This window comes from Nelumbo lutea, chromosome 2 (genome assembly GCF_056320005.1).
Source record: "Nelumbo lutea isolate HS-2025 chromosome 2, American lotus-T2T, whole genome shotgun sequence".
Lineage (NCBI taxonomy): Eukaryota > Viridiplantae > Streptophyta > Magnoliopsida > Proteales > Nelumbonaceae > Nelumbo > Nelumbo lutea.
The window spans coordinates 36,853,534-36,871,373 of NC_142685.1; the positions used below are offsets into that span (position 1 = coordinate 36,853,534).

Below are 17,840 nucleotides of genomic sequence, written 5' to 3' on the forward strand. Positions count from 1 at the left end.
ATGCCCCGAAAAAAGAGCCAAATTTTTCCTTCCTATTCTCTAAAGATTCCTCCTACACCTGAAGGCCCCATGTTACCAAAAGAGCTGCCATCCAAATTCAACTTTATTCTTTGATGCGTAGACACTGCCCAACTCTCTTGAATTTCTGGACTGGATCTTGTAGAGTTTGCTACTGAATTCCAGCTCCTAATCATATCATCCACTAAGAACTCCTTAAACAACCCAACTGATCTTACCCAGTGCACTACCTTAATAGTGATGCAATCAATCAAAGCCTCCCTCGATTTTCTTTTTCAATGAAAAATCCTATTATTCTTTCCTCCCATACTGCCCATAAGACCGCATCTCTTGTGGATCTGCACTGCACAACATCTTTCCCCTTTTTTTGGTTGCCTAAAGAAGCTTGCTTGGGGAGGGGGAATCCACCTGAAACCAAAGAGAGAAAAAAACCAATCCCAAATAAAAGAGACAGAGATGCAAGAGACTAACAGGTGCTCAATAGTCTCACCACAAGCAAAGCAAAGGGAGCAGATATCTGGGGAAAGGCATTGATTTGGCCTTCTTTTATGTAGTATATCAGAGGTATTGATCTTTCAAAGAGCCACTTCCCAACAAAAAGCCCTCACTTTGGAGGCACTGGGCTGCACCACGCCTCTTTAGCTGGGAAAGATACTTCTTTCAGTATTGAGTACAAAGAAAGGCAGGTTGAAAAAGATTGGCATGCCTCAAATCAATTTACATTGGATAAGAAGATTCAGCATAATTTAATGCTTTGCCATCTTTTCAATTCTAAGAACCTTGAGACATGTCACTGAGTAACTATAAACCAACCTTTTAAAGAGTGGATCTTTATTTCAAGAGCCATAAAAAAACATGAATTTCACTATGATTAGTCTACAATGCTTATAGATTCAAACAGAAATATCTTTTCCTTTTGTGGGGGCATTGAAGGGTATCAAAGGAAAATTCTTAATTTTATCTGTTAGTCTGCACACCTTTCCATGCATTCCTTCAATGGCTTTCTTAGATTCTTCTTCAGTTGCATAACGAAGGAAAGCAAAGCCTCTTGGTCTATTAGCTCTTCTATCCATCACAAGGTTAACTGTAAAATGAACAAGTACAATTTCAAATTCCAAAAATACTTGAAAAATGATTGGCCAAAAGAAATTCTGCAGGAGCTTAAAGTTAAATAAGAACCTAAGTTACATAGGACTTTGAAGTTCCATATAAAGGAATTCTATGGGGAAAAATAATAACAATAAACTGGTTAAACTTGAACATGGATTCCATTATTCTCACCTTCAATGAGTTGGCCAAAGTTTGTAAAAGCATTTCTCAAGCTCTCCTCTGTGGTACGGAATGAAAGCCCTACATGCAGTACACATATATTAGTACATGAAATGTTTTATGAGAAACAAAGAAATGCATAAAATTCTTAGCTGAACTGCATTTTTTTAAGAGAAGGTGAAGTATATTGAATTTCCTTTCTATAAGCTGATTACAAAAATCCTCTTTGCAAGAAGCAACAGTACAGGAAAAAATTTAAAAAAAAAAGGCAAAAAACATGAGACATCACGTGTGACTCTTATTTACAAAAAAAAAAAAGAAAAACCCAGAAGCAATTGGAGACTAGTGCTAATGTAGCTGTTGAGTTGGGCCGAATTGAAGTTATTGGGCCCAGTCTTTTATTTTTACTTTTAAGTTGTTGAGTTAGGAAGCTATTGGGCCTTAGGCCCATTAGTTTATGTTATTTTAAGTTGCGACTGTTTAGCTACTTAAAGTAGCCACCCTACTAAGGGTATTCATGTAATCTTCCATTCATTTTTTTTAAGTATATATATCAAGAGGGGCTGGCGGCCAGACCTATTCAAATCTGGCAACATCCCACTCTCTTTTCTTCTCTCTTCTTCTTCTCTACTGCTGAAACCTTTCAGCTTCTTCTACTTTTCTTCACAAGGCATTCATCTAAAATTACTATCAGGTTTCAGCTTCTTCTACTTTTCTTCACAAGGCAGTCATCTAAAATTACTATCAGCAAACTCTACTTGGTATCAGAGCAGGCGGAAGGTTTCTTGAGCCGCTTTATCATGCAGCCCTAGATCGGCCAACTGCATGGTGATATGAGAGGCTGATTGAAGACCTCAGGTAAGCCCAGTTTTTGGATTTTTTGGTGGATCAGTTTTGTCCTGTAGCTGGTCTAGGGTTTCCCATCAAATTTAGGAAGAACTGGAGAAAGGAGGAGCGTCCTGTTTTTGTAGGACTCTTCAATTTTGACCTAGGAAGTGGTGCCCTAATTTTTAAGGGTTCCTTGGAGTTTTTTGAAGGGGGTAGTTCAAGTCCCATCTATTTCGGGAGGGAGCGGCTGCTTCTTCTCTCTCTTCTCGCGTCCCGTAGAAAGGGAATCTTTTGTGGAAGGATCATCTAGGGTACCAGAAGGGTGTCTGTGGTGCCTGAAGGGTTTTATTTCATATTCTTTCATCTTAAAATGATCTTTTACCTCTATTGGGGGGATTATGGAGGGTCACGAGGTTGAGAACAAACTGAACAGTGAAATGAGACCAGTGAAAGAAGGTGTCGGAGAACTTTTCGGGACTGGAACCATCACTACAGTTAAGTTGGGTGGTACAAATTTTTTAGAATGGTCACAATCTGCAAAGATGGCCATTGATGCTCGTGGGAAGTTGGGGTATATCACTGGTGAGGAAGTGAAACCCGAGACTAATAGTTCCCAGTGGGTACAAGAAAACTATATGGTAATGACTTGGCTGTGTAATTCTATGTTGCCCCATATAAATAAAATTTTTTTTGTGGCCAAATACAGCTAAGGAAATTTGGGATGGAGTGCAGAAACCTACTCATAGAATGAAAATGTTGCTAGGGCATATCAGTTGAGGAACCAAGTTATCTCGGCCAGACAGGGAGATAAACCTATTGTTGTTTATTTTTTAGCCCTTAAAACCCTATAACAGGAGATTGACCATCCGGAGACAGTGGTTTGGGAAACCACTAAGGATGTTGCTGCCTACCAGAAACTCTTAGAGAAGAATAGGGTTTTTGAATTTCTTGTTGGTTTCAATCCCGAGTATAATATTGCAAGGCAACATATCCTTTCCAGGGATAGTGTTACTCTCTCTAAGGCATATGCCTTTGTATCAGGGGAAGAGAGTAGGAGGAATGTAATGATGAAGAATTCAGGTCTTGAGCAGTCAGCCATGGTTAGTACTGTGAAACCTAAACAGAGTGGAGACTGGGGTGGCAATGAAACCAGGAAGGAAGATAAGAATGATCTGATTTGTGATTACTGTAAGAAGCCTAAACACACGAGAGATACCTACTAGAAACTTCATCCTCACCTTGTGCCGAATAGACTCAAAAACAATAAGGGAAATGCTAACATGGCAGTCACTAGTGACTTACCTGCCCCCCTATTACAACTACTTTGGAGTCTATTGCAGTTGTTGCAATGAGGGCCGAACTTGAGAGATATGGGCAGTTACTAAATCAGCGAGATACAGTTAGCTCTAATCCGGTAACAGATGGACAACTAGGTACAGGTGGTTCTGGTGGAGGACATTCTACTTCATTGCTTTTACAGGTAGACCTGTTCATGGGCCAGGCTTTTGCTCTTCATTAACAGAAATTTTACAGGCCCGGCCCGACCAATAGGCCTAAAACTTGGGCCCGAGCCCATCCCTCATAAAAAGCCTGAAGCTTGGGCCCGAGCCCAAAGCCCAACTTGGAGTATGAGCATCGATGCCCTCTGAGATTGAGAGAATGAAGCCTGAGCTGAGTTCACCAATTCCTAGGAGTTTGAGAGTGAGAATAGAAAGTGAGAAAGTGAGAAGATAGAAGATGAAAATAGTGCCGGCCAAAAGAGAGAGAGAGAGAGAGAGAGAGAGGACCTAGATCTGGTAGCGCCAGCCGCCAGTGCCTGAGTTCGCAAAGTGAAAATGGTACGCCTGAGTTCTGGTGGCGCCGACTGAAGAGAGAACTGAGAAAATAGAAGACCTAGTTCTAAGAAGAGAAAATTGAGAATGAAAAGAAAGAAGATGAAAACGGTGTCGGCGAGAAAGAGAGAGAGAGCTCACCGCCGGAGAGAGAGATGACTAGTTCTGCTAGCGTCGGCCGCCAGTGCCTAAGTTCGCAGGTGCAACTAGGTTCGCCGATTCTAACTTCTAGGAGTGTGAGAGTGAGAAATGAGAATGAAAAGAAAAATTTTTTAAATTTAGGGTTAGGTTAGGTAGTTTAGGAATTTAGGGTTTAACTTATACAAAAGTCGTGCTGGGCCAGGCTTTTTTAACAAATCCCGAGCCCGGCCCGTAAAATAGCTAGGCTCGGGCTTTTAGGCCCGCGGGCTAAAACACATTCTCGAGCCCATCCGAGGGTCGGGCTGGCCCGTTAGGCTACTCGGCCCATGAACAGGTCTACATATAGGTAGTTCACATGCCACTGCAAACTATGTTTCTACTACAGGTAAGGAGGGACCTCCTTGGATTATAGATTTTGGAGCCTCTGAACACATGACCCATAGTTCCACTATTTTTTCTTCTTACCAACTCTGTTCTAGCAGAGACAAGGTTTCCATAGCCAATGGATCTCATGTTCCCATTGCTGGGAAGGGATCTATCAAGATTACTGATTACATTTCCCTACCCTCTGTCCATCATGTTTCCAGATTGAGTACTAACTTGTTATCTGTTAGTAGTTTGACTAAGAACTTGAATTGCTCAGTGATTTTTTCTCCTGGCCATTGTGTTTTGCAGGATCTAGTTTCAAAGAGGACGATTGGGAGTGGTGGTGAAGTGAATGGAATCTACCTCTTGGATGCGCTTCCTCATCATCAGAGTCATCATGTTAGCAGGGATTTTGAGTCAGAGTCTGTGAGTCAGATTATGCTTTGGCATAATCGCTAAGGACATTTGTCTTTTTCTTCTTTGCGTTTCTTGTTTCCGAAGTTATTTGAGTCTGTTAATTTTTGCTTAGAGTGTGAAAGTTGTCAGCTTGGAAAACATTGTAGACATTCATTTAAAGCTAGTAATAAAAGGTGTTTATCTGCTTTTGATGTTATTCATATTGATGTGTGGGGACCATACCATGTTCCTTCTATGGGTGGCTACCGATATTTTCTTTTATTTGTGGATGATTTTTCTCGGTATTCTTGGATTTACTTAATGAGATCCCATGATGAGGTACCATCCTTGGTTCAACAATTTCATCAAATGGTGCTAACACAGTTTGGGGTACAAGTGAAGGTGTTCAAGTCAGACAATGCCAAGGAATATTTTGAGAAGAACCTTGCTTCATATTTGTTAAGAGTATGGAGTTATCCATCAAAGCAGTTGTTCTTACAGTCCATAGTAGAATGGTGTTGCAGAGAGGAAGAACAAACATACTATTGAGATTGCAAGAAGCATGATGATCACATCCACTGTTCCAGTTCGGTTTTGGGGTGATGCAGTTCTCACACCAATTTTCCTTATTAATAGGGTGCCCTCTCATGTACTTGGATTCAGCACCCCATTCAGCCTCCTTTTTCCTGAGGGAGAGATGTTCCACATCCCTCTCAAGGTTTTTGGTTGTGTTTGCTTTGCACATGTGCTTGGTCCTCACCGCTCGAAGCTCGATCCAAAGGCAAGGGAGTGTTTTTTTTGGGGTATACAGAAAATCAGAAAGGGTATTGCTGCTATGACCCAGTCTCTGGGAGTCGGTATGTTACTATGCCACCTTTTTTGAGTCCACATCCTTTTTCTCGAAGGGTTCTTCTCAGGGGAAGTGTTTTGGGGAAATGAGTGAACAGTCTATTCCTCTTCCAATTCCAGTCCATGTGTCCACTCCTGTGTTTGATCCTCCTTTATCACCTATCTCGCCACCTCCCTTGCGTCCTACTTCTCAATGTTACTCACGTCAACAACTACTTCACTGGGAGATTGATTCCACTGCAATAGAACCCACATCACTTCCTATCGGTTCCTTGGAGACTCCAAATTCAGCTGACATGGATTCGGGTATTCCTCTTGATCCCTCTAATGCTTCAGTTCCTATTGATTCTACTAATCCCATTACAAATGACCTGGACCTTCCTATTGCACTCAGAAAAGGGAAGAGAAAGTGTACTACTCATTGTTTCTCACAATACCTATCCTACAGTGGACTTTCTCCTTCTTATCATGCTTTCCCTTGACTCTGTGCCTATACCCAAGGGTGTCAATGAGGCTCTCCCCAAACCTGAGTGGAAGACAGCTATGTAGGAAGAGATGGAAACCTTAATTAAGAATCATACATGGGAGATTGTGGATCTACCTAAGGGCAACGAGACTGTTGGATATAGATGGGTTTATACAGTTAAATACAAGGCAGATAGAAGTATAGAAAGGTATAAGGCCAGACTGGTTGCAAAAGGGTACACTCAAACCTATGGCATTGATTACTTAGAGACACTTGCACCAGTTGCAAAGATGACTTCTGTTCGGATCCTTCTCTCTCTTTCACCAGTTGCAAAGATACTCTTGGCCCCTTTTCTAACTTGATGTAAAAAATGCTTTTCTAAATGGGGATTTGCAAGAAGTGTATATAAATCTTCCTGCTGGTTTCCACAGTGATGCTGAAAAGGGGAAGGTATGCAAATTGAAGAAGTCACTTTATGGTTTAAAACAGTCTCCTAGAGCATGGTTTGACAGGTTCAGGAAGGCCTTGATTACTTTTGGCTACACTCAGACTCAATCAAACCATACTTTGTTTGTGAAGCAGAGGGGGTCCCCGGTGTTAGTTTTGATTGTTTATGTGGATGATGTTGTAGTTACAAGAGATGACCTGAGTGAGATTGACAGTTTGAAGAAGAATCTACACAGATAATTTGAAATTAAGGATCTTGGGAGTTGAGGTATTTCTTGGGCATTGAGGTTGTCAGATCAAAGCATGGAATTTTCATTTCTCAGAGGAAGTATGTTATGGACCTTTTACAAGAAACAGGGAAACTTGGAACAAAGGCAACTAGTACTCCTATTGATCAGAATCACGAAATTATTGCATCAAAAGGTGAGTTGGTAAAAGACATTGGGAGACATCAGAGACTTGTGGGGCGGCTGCTATATTTATGTATGACAAGACCAAACATCTCCTATGCAATGAGTGTGGTGAGCCAATACATGCATGCCCCACGAGTCCAACATTGGGAGGTTGTTGACAGGATTTTTGCTTATTTGAAGGGACACCCAAGCAGAGGCATACTTTTTGCTAACCATGGACAATTGAAGCTAGAGGCTTATACAGATGTTGATTGGGTAGGATGCCTTGATGACAAGAGATCTACATCAGGAGTTTGCACTCTTGTTAGGGGTAATCTCATCTCGTGGAAAAGTAAGAAACAGACAGTTGTGGCAAGGTCAAGTGCAGGAGTTGAATATAGAGCCATAGCACATGGAGTTTCAGAGCTTCTCTGGATCCGTTCCTTGTTAGGAGAGATTGGTGTTGAGGCAGAAAAACCTATGATGTTGTACTGTGATAATCAGGCAACAATTAACATTGCCCACAACCCAATTCAGCATGACAGGACAAAACACGTTGAAGTGGATAGACATTTCATAAGAGAAAGGGTGACTTCAGGGGAAGTTTGTCTCCCATACATTGCTTCTAATTTGCAGCTTGTTGATGTTCTTACAAAAGGTGTTGCAAGGAACAAGCTAGAGCATGATCTATGCAAGTTGGGAATGTGTGACATTTACTCCCAACTTGAGGGGGAGTGTTGAGTTGAGCCGAATTTAAGTTATTGGGCCTAGTCTTTCATTTTTACTTTTAAATTGTTTAGTTAGGAAGTTATTGGGCCTTAGGCCCATTAGTTTATGTTATTTTAAGTTGTGACTGTTCAGCTACTTAAAGTAGCTGCCCTACTAAGGGTATTCATGTAATCTTCCATTATTTTATTTTAAGTATATATATCAAGAGGGGCTGGCAGCCAGACCCATTCAAATCTGGCAACATCCCGCTCTCTTTTCTTCTCTCTTCTTCTTCTCTACTGCTGAAACCTTTAAGCTTCTTCTACTTTTCTTCACAAGGCATTCATCTAAAATTATTATCAGCAAATTCTACTGTAGCAAATCAGAGAATGGGACATCTTCAAATTCCTTCCTTGCTGTCATCCAAGAGCCACCTCTACCTGCATCTATTCCTTCTCTTCAAATATTCTTGCACTTCTTTCTCTCCAAATAGCCCAAATAACGACCGACAGAATTGTTTTCAAGGTCAGCCATCCTCTTTTTGTCATCAATTGCCAACTAGCTAGCAATTGTTCCACTGCTTGTGGGAAGTACCAATTAACCTTCAACTCTCCATAAATTAGTTCTAGATTTTAGAACTGTAAGGATAACAGATGAAGAGGTGATCGCAGCTTCTGATTCTTTTTCCCAGAGCAGACACCGCACTGATTGGTTCACTCCCATGCAATGAAATTTATCCCTTGTCAGGCATTTTCCTAAAGCTGCTATCCGCACCATGAAAGCCACTTCTGAGGGTGCGTTTGTGCTCCACAACTCATTTACTGGAAAATTACCTGTATTTGATTGTTACATCTGATTGAAAAAGGACTTCACTGAGAATTCTCTTGTTTTCTCCCCATCCTAAATCTTCTTATGAACTATTCTTTTAGAAAACTTCATCTTTTTCTTCATTTTTGTTGATCAGGCATAGAACCAATGGCAACAAGACACCACAGCCTAAAACTTATCTGGAAGGTAAAATCTCGGGTGGGAATATTTCATCCAGTTTATATCTTTGTTTCCGTGAGACATTAAACATAAAAGAAGGGAAAAAGAAAATTCTGTTTTCCCAAGATATTTCTTCTCTCTTCTCCAATTATTTAAATGAACAATAGGATTGGTTATAAATCAATATCTAACTATAAAACTTTAACTGGTCATTTTATCTCCAATGTGCTAGGATCCTTACTAGAATTCAATTATTACAGAGGGAGAAACTCCTATGATGTAGCATTTTGATATGATACATAAATATAATACTTAAGAGGTCAAGCATAAGTGTTCTAATGCAAGGATAAACAAAATCAGTTAAAATCTCTTATGGGCATGTAATTTGGAAGGAAAGTTGAAAGTTCTCCTCATCATCATCATTATCTAAGCCTTGTCCCAACATGCTGGGATCCTCACTAGCATTCAATTATTACAGAGGGAGAAATTCCTATGATGTAGCATTTTGATATGATACATACATCTAATACTTGAGAGGTAAAGTATATGTTTTAATGCAAGGATAAACATAATCAAGTTAAAATTTCTTAGGAAAGACTATCGAGTTCAAATTTCTTATGGGTGTGTAATTTGGAAGGAAAGTTAAAGTCCTACTCATCATCATCACCATTATCTAAGCCTTGTCCCAACTATATGGGGTTGGCTACATGGATCCTGTTTTGCCATTCAATTGTGTTCAGCACCATATCCCAAATCAGTATCCATGACCATGAGAGTTTGGTAAAATTTTTTATGCTGGCTGCTAACCTAAGACAACCCTCCTCTATCTACACTTGGGACTAACAGTGTTGGGCAAGCTCACACTGGTAAAGTCTTGAAAGGTCTACTCCTTTTTCACTAAAAAAAAGTATGAGCGGGGTGATTGGACTAGAATTATATCTTGGTATAATCAATTGTTTGACAATTCTCAAGTAATTATTCCAAGCCCTCTATTTTATAGCTTTCAACAAAAAGGGAGTAGGGGATGCCTGTTATGAACAATGTAGTTAAAGTCATTAGACAACAATAAGCATTTTAACCTTGCAAGGTGAGTTGCAATGTTTTAAAAAGTGCACCTAGGCACAAAGATGAGGTGAATTTTAAGGCAATGCAATCACCTAAACCCAAGCACAGCCCCTTTCAAAAGGCACAGACTTGGTGCACCTAAGTGAGTGCCTAGTGCACCTTACACCTTGGCCTAGGTGTGCAATTTTTCTAAATGTGTCCTTTTGGTTATTTTTTAGTGATTTCACACATTTGTAATGGTTTATCAACTTCTAAATTACCTTTTATTGCTTTTTTCACTAGTGATGAATTATTAAATAAAAAAGTAAAAAACTTTTCAATATATGACTCTTAGCTCTTGCAAATAGGATCTCAAATAAAAAAAAAAAAAAAAAGTCTACTGAAGAAGCAATAAAAATACAAATAATATTTGATTCCTAATATAATTGGATGGGATTTGGATTTGGTTCCGCCCAAATCCAATTATATTATAATATTTATTGATCTTTGTTTTCATTCAAAAACTGACCCTGGCAGCCCACACTATTAAAAAAGCATAAAAAGCCTTAAGAAAAGAACACCCTACCAGCACTGTTACTCTAATAACAGGCTGGCAACAATGTTGATATATATATAATATACTTAAAATTATAAAAACTATATTTTTATATATTATAATATATATGAATTTCTAAATATAATATACTTAGTATCTTATATAATTATATTTGCATTAATTTATTATATATAAAAATTGAAAAGTAATTAACTTTTCAATCCTTGTTTGTATTTTAAAAATTAGAGCAGAGTCGGATTAAATTCGAACCCAATCTGAGTCCATTAGGATTTGAATTCGAATCCAAGATCTGTAAATATGATCGATTTTTGGATTGGGTTCAGATGCAAGCTTCCAATAATCAGATCGGATTTGGGTTTTGCTGAATCCAATCAGTTTATAGCCCTAATTGAAAGTTTCACGTGCTTGAATTGTTATGTGCTCAAAGCACGTTGGTACAATCGACATGTTTTCTTTAACTTCCACATTTTCACCTTACATATGTCTTATAATGTTAAGTTTATGTATTTTAGTTTGAGCTAGTATGCTCTTTAAAATATTTAATTTGTTCCATAATTCAGGTTTGCATTTTTTATTTTTCTTAAAGAAGTTTGCTTTGCATCATGCCTTGTGCATTTTGAACATTGACATGTTGATGCTTAGGCGACAAAAATAAATAATAAGCATTACGTGTTTTTATCAGAAAAAATATTAATTTTATTAATGGGTGGTTAAAGTTACAATAGATTGGGTATCCAACCACCCAAAAATACAAAACACAACAATGTCCATATAACTAATTTACAATAGATCCCAGAATAACTGCTGCCACAATACCCCTTTCTTAGCTAAAGAGTCAGCAATCCTGCATGTCAAAGTGAAGGAAGCATTCAAGTCCCCTTTCAGACTCTCTATCTCCCTTGAGGAATGTCTGTAAGCCCAAGGTACATTGTAACTAGAAGTGATTCAAGAAATAACCATTTTAGAATCTCCTTCAACTTCCAAATTTCTAAAATAGGATTGCTTAGCAAGTTTTAGGCCTTGTAATAGTGCCATCAATTCAGCCTTGAATGAGTCCCCTTCTCCTATAGGTCCTAAGTACATGGCCAGCATTTTACTTGAGGAGTCTCTAAACACACCAGTGATACCACCAATACCTGCCATCCCCGGGTTTCCCATAGAGCTCCCATCAAAATTTAACTTTTTCTTATCCCTTACTGGTGACTTCCACTCCATCATCTCTCTTTCCTTTTGTTTGAAAGAGTGTGCCACCTCATTCCAATCCCTTATTGTATTAGCCACTATAAAACATTGGAAGGTGTCAAAAGTTTTTATCCAATGAACCACTTTAATTTTTATTAATTCCACCAACTCCTCCCTTGACCTAAGCTTCTCATTAAATATTCGTGCATTCCTCTCCTCCTAAATGGTCGACACTACAACAGTTCTAACTGCCTTCCACATTGTTCTCCCTCATTTTGTTGGCTGTCTTAGGAAATATGGATTGAAGAGACTAACTACATCCTAGGGAGTTATCCACCTGCAACCAAAAAGAGTCCCAAATAAACAACACAAAGGGACAAGAGATCAGTAAATGGGATAAGGATTCACCATTTGCAAAACAAAGAAATCACACATTAGGGGAAGGATATCTATTCGGCCTCCTTTTTGAAGCATATCACAGGTGTTCACATTTCCAAGAAAAACCTCCCAGCACAGTGCTTGAACTTCAGGTGGCATGGGCTTACTCCAAGTTTCTTTCACTGGGAAATTCTCTCCCACCTCTAAAGGTTGCAAAACTGAATTGAAAAAAGAGGCACAAGTAAAAATACCATCAGGGGAGGTAGTCCAAGCTCTAGTGTCCTCCACAATTTGAACCAAGATAGTAGACTAGAGTTTATCCAATAGCTGAATAAGGGTCTCACACTCACTATCTCTCAGCCCCCTTCTAAATCCAAAGCCCAGCATATACATATTTTTCTATGTATGTGAAGTTGATATACATATGCAAAGTGTATCTGCTCAACATATGTGGACTTGGCTGGATTCTATAATTCCTTGTCTGTTTCAGCCCACATGAAATTCTTTTATAATGTGAGTATGAAAGACAGCAGCCATGACATGAATATATAACTCTCCCGCTCCCACTTTTCATGAACTGGACCTTCATCTTTGGGTTCCTTTATCTTGCCAATCAAAAACCCTCGCTTCTATTACCTACCAACAAGTAGTCAAACTAATTTATCCCATTTTAAGTAGTTTAAACCATCTTGAGCCTAGAGGCATAAAGGATATATGAAAATTCATATTCCTATCACAGCCACCAATCAAAGGACAAATTCCAAGAACACCAAATGCGGCTGAATCATCGGTTCATAGCAGGCAACCAACAAATTAGTCCTCTTCCTAGTTTTTTATCCCCCACACAGGCAGAAACCACTAGATCACCAGTACATTACCAGGATCTGAGAAAGGCACCAAACCAGCACAGCAGAATCTTTTAAGTATCTCTCAAACCACCATCAAATGGATCAGGCCACCCAAAAGGAATATTCTTTTGGTCTTGCAACTAAAAAAAAAAAGAAAAAGAAAAGGGAGTTCTCTCTTGTATCCAATTTAGTCCAACATTATATACTCCTATTCTAGCATGTTAGATCTGGTAAAAAAAAGAGAATAGAACAAGAAAAAAGGTTGTGTTTGATCAGATTTATGACAAATAATGCTCTGATACCATGTTATCTGTCATAGTGGTGTGTGTCAGGACCCACACAACTATTTTATTATAAGTGTTTAAAACATATCTAAAGGTCATATTAATGCTGCATCCCAATACAACAGATTTACAACAATACACTATATGTTAACTATAAACTACTAAATAACAAAGTAAATCAGAAACTAATCTAATGACAACTTACACCTTATAATGATGGAGAATAACGAATAACGTGAGGTTTTTGTCATTCAAAATTGTTGAATGCATGGCTGCTATATTTATAATACTATCAGTATACAGGATGTATATGATCTGTTACATTACAGCTTAAAGATATGGATTACATAAACAAATTGTTTGAATTATCAGATAAGAGGTCTAAGCAAGAGTATCTCCTGATAATCGAGATTCATGCAGCTGGTGTGTCCTTAAGACACCCCCTCAAGCTCAAGAATCCTAGTAGAACTTTGAGTTTGCTTCAGATAAGAACAAGATGTGGTGTGGAGAGACCCTTGGTGAAAATATCAGCTATTTAATCATACATTGAGAAGATATGACGAACCTTAAGGGGCTTTAGAATACCACCATCCTGATGAACCAAAAATCCACTTCCACATGTTTAGCTTTGGTGTGATAAATAGGATCGGTAAATAGATACATAGTGATGATATTATCACACAACAAAATTGGAGGAGATGAGGGTGAAATTCTGAATTCCTGAGAAGAAATGAGTCCAAATAACTTCCGCAATAGCATCAGAAAGGACACAGAATTCAGATTTCATGCTAGACCTAGCAATTTTAGGGTTCCTAGAGAGATAATGGAAACTATCTTTTTATGCTAGGCAGGTCAACCATGGAAACTATCCTTTTAATGATACAATTGATGGAAAAGTTTAGGGAGAAGAAGAATGATCTTCATATGGTATTTATTGGTCTAGAGAAAGCATATGAAAGTGCTAATAGAGAAAAATGGTGCAATGGTGGGTTTTGGAAAAGAAAGAAGTGCCAAACAGGTACGTAGATTTAATTAAGGACATGAATGAGGGTGCAACAACCAACTTTAGAACATTGACAGAGAGACATCAGGGTTGCTAACTACAATGGGACTTCACCAAGGTTCAGCAATTAGCCCTTATTTATTTGCATTAATCATGAAGGCCTGTCCTTATACACATCAAAGAAAACATTATGTTCAGCATTTGAAGGTTTTGGTGAGCGTATGGAAGGTATTTTCACTCACTTTGTGCAAAAAATGCCAAAGGTTAGGACCATAGTCTACCCCTCCCAAGACCTGAACCAACGTTGAGTAATGGCCTTAGATGCAATATTAGACATATGGGCAAATACCTTAGAAACAAGAGGTTTTAACTTTTAAGATGAGTATGACTAAAACAGAAATATATGCAATGTAAATTAAAATAATAGGAATAAAAATCATTGGAGACCAAGAGATATCTCAATTGTGACTTCCTTCATTACCTTGGTTTTATGATCAATATCATGGGAGAGATTGAGGAGGATGTTGTTCTTATAATTAAAGCAAGATGGGCAAAATGAACAAGTGCATCTAGAGTCTTATATAATAGGAAAATACCATTTAGGATAAAAAGGAAAAGTTTTATAAAACAATTATAAGGCCAGGAACATTGTATGGAGTAGAGTGTTGGACAATCAAGAAAAAACATATATAAAAAATGAGTGAGACAGAAATGCAAATGTTGAGATGGATGATTGGAAAACTAGAAAGGATAAGATAAATAGATAAATAAATTAACTTATTCGTAGAAACCTAAGAACATCTCCAGTAGGTGATAAAATGAGGGAAAGTAGACTAAGATGGGGGCATGTGCAGAGAAGACCTTCTACAGTAGTAATGAGAAGTGGTATACTACAAATTGAAGGGGCTAGAAGAACTAGGGGCAGACCAAAATGGACATGGGCTATGAGAAATTATTTATGGGCCTATATTTTAACAATGGATTGAACAGAGTAGAATGTGAGAACAGGATTCATGTAGCCGACCCCATATAAATAGGACAGGGCTTAGATGATGATGATGATATGCATATTGGATATTGGATTGGACAGAAGTGGAATACTCTTTGGTTTTGCCTGTTGGATTAGACAGAAACATTATCAAAGAGGCACACTATAAATTGTTCACCTTCTGTGTGGGGCAGAAGTGGAACACCCTTTGCAAATCACTACCATCATTGCCAACTGCAGAAGCATAATCCAAAACTTCTCCAACTTCTCAATAATTCATAATCCAAGATCATTAAACTCCACAGCATACCCCCTTGCAAAAACTTGCAGCTACATCTTTTATAGATAAATCTTGGGGTAACTCAATATGCAGCTAGAGAGAAGCACTCACCATAAGCATAATATGCAGAAAATTCATTTATCATACCAATATCACTTTTTTTTATTTTTCTTTTTTTTTATTCCTTTTTTGCAACAATAAACACATCATTTGGCTTGTTTGCTCTCGTATCACATAGTTTATACCCATCTTCGATCAGTTTTCCCATTTACTTTTGCTGTTTTTTTATCTTTCCTTATTTTACTTAAAAAAAAAAAGTCCCCCTTAATAATATACTATTAACAACACATAGCCACACCACAAATCCATAAAAGATTAAGAAATATAAAATGGAAAAATTATATAATTCTGAAAAATGAATGGGTATCAAACAGAACTGATAACAGGGTCTTCTAACAGAATATATAAAACGAATGAAAGGGGGATGGAAAACCAAAATTGTGCTCAGATTCATTTTAAACAGAGAGGGGGGAATTAAATGGATTAAGAATTATGAATAGCTCCATACCGCCCCTATATAGTTCATCTGAAACGAGGATAATATCTAATTCAGCACTAATAAAATTTGCAAATACACTCGGAACAAGACCAACAGATAAGGAACTACATGAGCTTGAGACACGCTTTTGAAAAAGAAGAAAGGCGATGGAGAGAGTAGAAACTAACCGCTAACGTAGAGCTTGGTGGAAACTGTAGTGGTGTTCTCGGGCGAAGAAGGGAGACACCCAACAATCCTGATGCCATTGTGGTGTCTTAAGCGAGTCGCTGATAGGGAGTGAGAAGGGAAACACAGGGAAGACAAAGAAAAGGAACTACAGCCATGACGAAGAAAAGCAGAAGTTGTTTTCCTTTGCTTCCCTATGTTTTTCTGTGACGATGATAATGATGACGGAGCAAGAGAAGCAGTCACTAGAGAAGCTGTTGCCATTTCTCTGCGGAAGGAACCGAGCAAACCTGCTCGGGATGCTAATGATAAAAACCGTTGAGGGAGAGCACCTGTGCGAAGGGGAAAAACTTTGGCTGTTAGGTAAACCGCTGTAATGAGTGAAAGTGAACTCTCTTCTATTTATCAAATAAATGGCGCCATATCATCACCAAATCATAGGTTATAATTTTTTATCTAAATACTTCCCCACTCGTTAAGAATTTATTTATTATTTCATTGAGGTGGAACCTAATTGTCATGGCAAAACGTTTATCAGTGTCGGGTAAAAACTATATATGCTCTTTTATACATAATAATATTAAAGTTGAATTAACCTAAACTTTTTGAGATTAAGAAATAACATTTGGCAAAAGGATTGGAGGTAATGAAGTTGGCCAACCTGAGCCCAACTAATGTCAACCCAACTCAAAGTTTTAGGGTTGGGGGTTCAATAGCTCGGGTTAGGTTAGGTTTGATCTCAATGTGACCTAACCAAGTCCAATTTGCACATCTAATTGCAATAGTATTAATGTTTTTCCTTTTTTTTTTTTGTCTATGTTATGCATGCTTAATGGCATCTAGCTGACTTAAACTATAAAAAGATAAAAAAAAAAAAAAAAAAGGTATCTAGAATCAACTATCCACTTCTCAAATTTTAAAGGTATAAACATCATCTTAGAAAAACAACCATGACATCAAACGTGCCACTAATTAAAGGAGATTAAAATAATTTAGTGTAAAGTGCAAAGTAGATGGTAGTTTGGTTAAACTATTACAGAGGTTAAAAGTTGCCTATATAAAGTTAATGAAAGTTATACACATAAAAATGAATTTTAGTATTTTACCCATCATTCTAAGATAATTACTTACAATGTTGGAGAAACCTTCCAAAACCATCAAATATGATGATAAGACAAATTAAAAGGAAGCGCATATTTGTACTTTTATATGCACCTAAGAATGCATATTTAGCTATTTACAATATGTGAATGATTAACATGAATTCACCTATACATAACACATGTATAATACACATATATTATACATTTGATTTGTACACAAAATTATATGTATAAATATATCAAATATGTATATGAAAATTTATTAATGAAACTTATATACGTATTTTTAATCCTTTTTGCTCATAAATAAATTCCAATAAAAGATGAATGCCCAAAATAGATTAAAAAATCCTTCCAAATCCAACCAACCCACTTGGGTCCAATTCAAGCCTGAACCTAGCACGAGTTGTATTGGGTTAAGTTCTGGTTGGGCCTGGCGTGGATAACCTAGGCTTAACCTCAAGTTGGGCCAAAACTGAGCCCAAGGTTTGAAGCTTAGGGTTGGACTTGGGTTGACCCCCAACCCAAACCAACCCACTCGAGTTGCACCCCTAATGGGTTAGGAGATTTGGGGAGGCATGGATAAAATCCATAATTATTTAATGTAAATTAAATAATTAACAATTAATCCATAATTAATTATTGTAAGTTAAATCCATAGTTAACTATACTTTAAACTAAATAAAGTTGTTACTTTCGATTAACAAAGTTAAGTAAACTGAATACTATA

The 17,840-nt window shown here is 37.8% G+C and overlaps 1 protein-coding gene across 1 annotated transcript in view; it reads right to left on the reverse strand.

Annotated features, from left to right (window-relative positions):
- The window catches only part of LOC148869901 (RNA-binding (RRM/RBD/RNP motifs) family protein), a 38,347-nt gene extending 21,801 nt beyond the window's left edge, over positions 1-16,546 (reverse strand). Inside the window, exons 1-3 of the mRNA XM_088971875.1 lie at positions 16,010-16,546; positions 1,300-1,368; positions 996-1,102 (exon numbers count right to left, since the gene is read on the reverse strand). Coding sequence (XP_088828001.1) covers positions 996-1,102; positions 1,300-1,368; positions 16,010-16,271 — 438 coding nt within the window. The 5' untranslated portion in view covers positions 16,272-16,546. The remainder of the gene's footprint in view (positions 1-995; positions 1,103-1,299; positions 1,369-16,009) is intronic.
- Positions 16,547-17,840: the final 1,294 nt, after the last annotated feature.